Source organism: Carica papaya, chromosome 8 (genome assembly GCF_054855325.1).
Source record: "Carica papaya isolate Zhongbai chromosome 8, ASM5485532v1, whole genome shotgun sequence".
Taxonomy (NCBI): domain Eukaryota; kingdom Viridiplantae; phylum Streptophyta; class Magnoliopsida; order Brassicales; family Caricaceae; genus Carica; species Carica papaya.
Window position 1 is genome coordinate 8,559,603 of NC_142316.1, and position 5,059 is coordinate 8,564,661.

The 5,059-nt window shown below is 35.7% G+C and overlaps 1 protein-coding gene across 1 annotated transcript; it reads left to right on the plus strand.

The window, feature by feature from the left end:
* The first annotated feature begins 744 nt into the window (after positions 1 to 744).
* On the plus strand, positions 745 to 3,617 carry LOC148240468 (uncharacterized). The gene is made up of 5 exons (XM_088210327.1): positions 745 to 824; positions 1,579 to 2,252; positions 2,340 to 2,484; positions 2,600 to 2,995; positions 3,452 to 3,617. Exons 1-5 carry the CDS (start codon positions 745 to 747, stop codon positions 3,615 to 3,617), a joined length of 1,461 nt encoding a protein of 486 aa, XP_088066453.1.
* Positions 3,618 to 5,059: the final 1,442 nt, after the last annotated feature.

The window sequence follows — 5,059 nt, forward strand, 5'->3', positions numbered from 1 at the left end:
CAACTAAGACAATATTTTCAGAGGAAGCATGATAAGAACATGTTCACTAAGACATGAACTTAACATATAAGTATAACAGCTTCATTAAGGTAGAGGTTAGCGTAAATGTGGTAGAATTCATTATACCTACAGATACAATATATGGGAAGAAGATACTGCTGTCAGGCTACCACTGCCCAGATCAGAGCCAAAACTTCAAAATGACAGTATCAGGCTTATTGCTAGATGCCAGTAAGCAGCAGCAACAAAGAAAACAAAATATAACCTATCCTTATTTCATTTTAAGAGGGAATCTTCAGGCTGGATCTTTCCCAAAGGACATTATAGCATGCGTTGCTAGCAGAAATCCTCTGCGACTCATTTCCATAATTCGGCCAACAAGCGGTATGCTAATAGTTTCTCTATTCCAGAGAGGCCTTTTGTTCCACCCATATGCATATTATGCAGAAAGTTAATAGGATAATAAAAGCAAAAGTTATTTCAAGACCATCAAAGGAAAATGAATTGACAAATTAGCCTGATTTTGGGGTGTATGCATCGTACCAATAATTCAAATTGTAACATCAATATAAGATCCCAAAACTGACAAAAATAGAGGAGTAGTATCAGGCTCCATAAGCAAAGTGCCTCTAAATAATTGGAAAAAACTAATAACTTATTTATTTTTTACTTTTTTCCCAATGCCTCCAAAGCATCTTAGAATTTCCTACATAACAGATACAAAATAGTTTAACACATACCACAATGACGTCAGTGGTTAGTCAGCAACCTAAATCTTTTGAACCAAATACTCTAGATACAGTCATCAGAAAGGATTCTCCCATGTACTCTTCCACAATTAATTTCCTAAATTAGCAAAAACTGATTTTACGCTATCCAAGGTTGATCATCATAAGGATAACCCCAAAACTTGGTTCCAAAAATCATAATATTTCAAACTTCCATAGACAACTTGATTTCTCGGTTGACCCCCATATTGCTCGTATATCTGAAAACATAGTAATATAATTCTCATTTTTTTTAAATAACAAAAGATGAGGCATTAAACTTTTCAGTTGTATTAATAAAACCATTTATATTGAGAAACATACATCCCAACCTACTCATGCAATTGAAGCCAGGTGGTGGTTCAACATTTGATTACGAAAATGAAATTATGAGGCATGACCATAACTACCCATTTAATTCACAAGCTTTTTGCAGGAAGTTCCATGGCTCAGTGGGTGCGGAAGGGAAAAATGCATCATCTATTCAGTAAAAAGGACCTCCTAACATAGTAACAGAATTAAGCACAAAGCACGAGAAATGCATTAGATACTGAACTACTTTATTGAAGATAAGTGTGGTTTAAACTGATAAATATTCTTGTCATAATATATTAGCTACTTGACTTGGAAGAACATGTTATTGATCAATTTAAGGGCAGGCTATTAACATGTGGAAATAAAAAGAAACATAAAGAAGGTGGCTCAAGAGAACTCAAGAGACTACAGACAACTATAAACTATGAGGGAAGGAACAAAAAGGGGAATTCAACTCTTTCATAATGTTTGACAAAATTCTATCTTGGAATGTTAGGGGATCATATGACGCCCGCAAAAGAGAAGTCACAAGGGGCTGCCTTAACAGATGGAAGCCATCCATAATATCTCTTCAAGAATCAAAGTTGAGTGAGGTCAACAAGAAGATAATCAGAAGTATTTGGAGCTTTAAAGATACTGGTTGGTGCTCTCTGCCTGCTAAGGGAGCTGCTGGTGGTATCATTATTATGTGGAAAAAAGACAAAATCCTATGTCATTCTGTCATGCTTGGTGATGTATCTCTTTCTTGTCTTTTCTCTAATTTATCTAACGGAGACAACTGGCATTTCTCTGGTGTTTATTGCAGAGGCAACTCCTCTGAACGAAACCTACTGAATGCGGAATTGGAAAAAATTAAATTCTCTTTGATATGTAATGGAATCTTTGGTGGTGACTTTAATATAATTCTAAGAAAGTCGGAGAGATCCGGAAATCATACACCAGATGCTGAAATTGAAAACTTTCTCTCTATCATCAACAATTTGGACTTAATTGATTTACCACTAGCTGGTGGGAAATGGACCAAGAGCAACTTGAGAGATCAGTCATCATTCTCCAGAATTGACAAATTCCTCTTTTCAGCTGATCTCTTATCATCTGTTCCGAAAAGAATTCAAAAACTCATGCCAAGACCCATCTCAGATCATTTTCCCATCATGCTTTTTTCAGATGGTATAAATGGGGACCAATCCCTTTTCGTCCCGTAGGAGTCTGGGCCGTGTCTCAGTCCTAGTGTGGATGATCATCCTCTCGGACCAGCTACTGATCATCGCCTTGGTAAGCTATTGCCTCACCAACTAGCTAATCAGACGCGAGCCCCTCCTCGAGCAGATTCCTCCTTTTACTCCTCAGCCTACGGGGTATTAGCAGCCGTTTCCAGCTGTTGTTCCCCTCCCAAGGGCAGGTTCTTACGCGTTACTCACCCATCCGCCACTGGAAACACCACTTGACAATAAATGGCTCAAGCATGAAAAATTCAAATCACTAGTGATTGACACATGGAGAAACATTCTTGTTAGGGCTACAGCTAGCTACAGAGTTGCTCAGAAGCTGAAGATCTTAAAGGCAAAAATTAAAAATTGGGCCAAAGTCACTGCTAAGCAAGAAGAAGAGGACTTTTCAGGTATTATTGATGAAATTGATAATCTTGACAAGTTGGAGGCTGAAAACCACTTATCCCCTCAAGACAAAGAGAAACGAAGCAATCTAAAAATTAATCTGGCACATAAACTTCATCTAGAAGCAATTTATTGGAAACAAAAATTTAGGAAAAAATGGCTCAAAGCTGGGGATAAGAACAAAAACTATTTTCACATGTTGGCCAACCACCGGAAAAGGATCAACATCATTGATGAACTCAACATTGATGGGCACAATCTCAAATGCAATAATGAATTGAGAGATGAAGCAAATAAGTACTTTCATAAGTTATATTCTGAGAATTCTTCCTCCCGTCCCCATCTTGACAATCTTCATTTTAATAATATTAATGATGGTGACTGAAATCTACTGGAAATGAAATTCATTGAGACAGAAATTTATGATTGCCTTCGGGATTGTGATGGCGATAAAGCCTCAGAGCCAGATGGTTTTAATCTCAAATTCATTCAATCTTTTTAGGATGTCATTAAGCAAGACATCATGGATTTCTTTAATGATTTTCATAATCATGGTTCTTTTGTAAGATCACTCAATTCTACTTTTCTTATTATGATCCCGAATAAGATTAATCTGGAGAACATTAGAGACTTTCAGCCTATTAGTCTCATTGGGTGCATTTACAAATTACTATCTAAGGTTCTGGCTAAAAGATTTTCTACAGTTATTCACAAGATAATTAGTGACTCATAAAATGCTTTTGTTTATGGTAGACAAATTTCAGATGCTATTCTTATCACAAATGAAACAGTGGATGAGGTCATTAAGAATAACAAACAAGGTGTTTTGTGCAAACTTGATATTGAGAAAGCCTTTGATTATGTAAGTTGGGACTTCATTGATTATATGTTGGAAAGATGTGATTTCGATACGAAATGAAGATATTGGATTAAAACATGTGTCACTACTACTAGCTTTGCAATTATTGTAAATGGAGGCCCTTCTAACTTTTTCACTACTTCGAGAGGTTTAAGGTAAGGTGACCCACTATCTCCTCTCCTTTTCATTATTATTATGAAAGTTTTGAATAAATTATTTGATAGGGCCAAAGAACTTAAACTGTTTCAAGGGATTTCTATGGGACACAAGGGCAATCAAATTGAATTAACACATCTATTTTTTGTGGATGACGCCCTCATTTTCTACCATTCTAATATCCGTTCACTGATTTTCTTGAAATGCACTTTATTATATTTTCAAGTGGTCTCTGATTTAAAAATTAATCTCCACAAATCTTAATTGGTGGTGATGGGTTCTTAATCTGGTGAATCTTTGGCACAGATTCTGGGTTGCAAAGTTTCTCAATTATTCATCTCGTACCTTGGTGCCCCCCTTGGGGCCAAATACAAAGACCGAAAATGTTGGAATTTGATCATTGATATATTTCAAAATCGATTTGACAATTGGAAGGGGAAATTCCTATCAAAGGGGAGATGATTAACTCTCATTAAAAACATTCTATATAATCTCCCTATTTATCTCCTTTCGGTGTTCAACATTCCAACTTGTGTTGCCAACACTTTGGAATCCATTCAATGCAACTTTCTCTGGGGAGATGATAATAGTAACAATAGAAAAATCTACCTTATAAACTGGAAAGAAATCAAGAAACTTATTAAAGATGGAGGGTTGAGCTTGAGATCTATAACTACACTTAACAAGACCCTTTTTTGTAAATGGATTTAGAGATTCTAGAATGAAAGTAATAGTCTATGGAAATAAATCATATTGTGCAAATAGTTCAACGGTGACTATCATGATCAATCTAAAATTAAAAAAGCACATTTGGTTTGAGCCTTTGGAAGAACATCTGAAAACTAAACAATATCATTCTACAACATTCTAGTTGGGTTATTGGGAATGCCAACAAAATAAGATTTTAGTTTGATATATGGCATGGCAAGTCTACTTTTCAAACAAGATTCCCTCTTATTTATGCTATTGACAGAGACAAAAATATTTTTGTTAAAGATGCTGCGGTTCTTGACAATCAAGGCTTTTGGTAAGTGTTAGTATTCAGAAACTTACAAAATTGGAAGTTAGAGGAATATTTATCCTTACTACAAACTTTGTCTTCAATTCAAGTCTATGACAAGGAGGACAATCTAAAATGGTTACTCTTCAAAATGCTACTTTTACTGTCAGAACTCTCTACAACCACTTAACAGGCAATCTTAATCAGAACAACATTAGCTTCCCTTCCAACATAAAATGGAAATCGAGTGCAACTCCAAGAATTTCATTTGTTGCTTGGGAAGCTGCAAAATGCTACATTCTTACCCTTGACAAGCTAATGAAAAGAGATTTCACAATTGTCAATA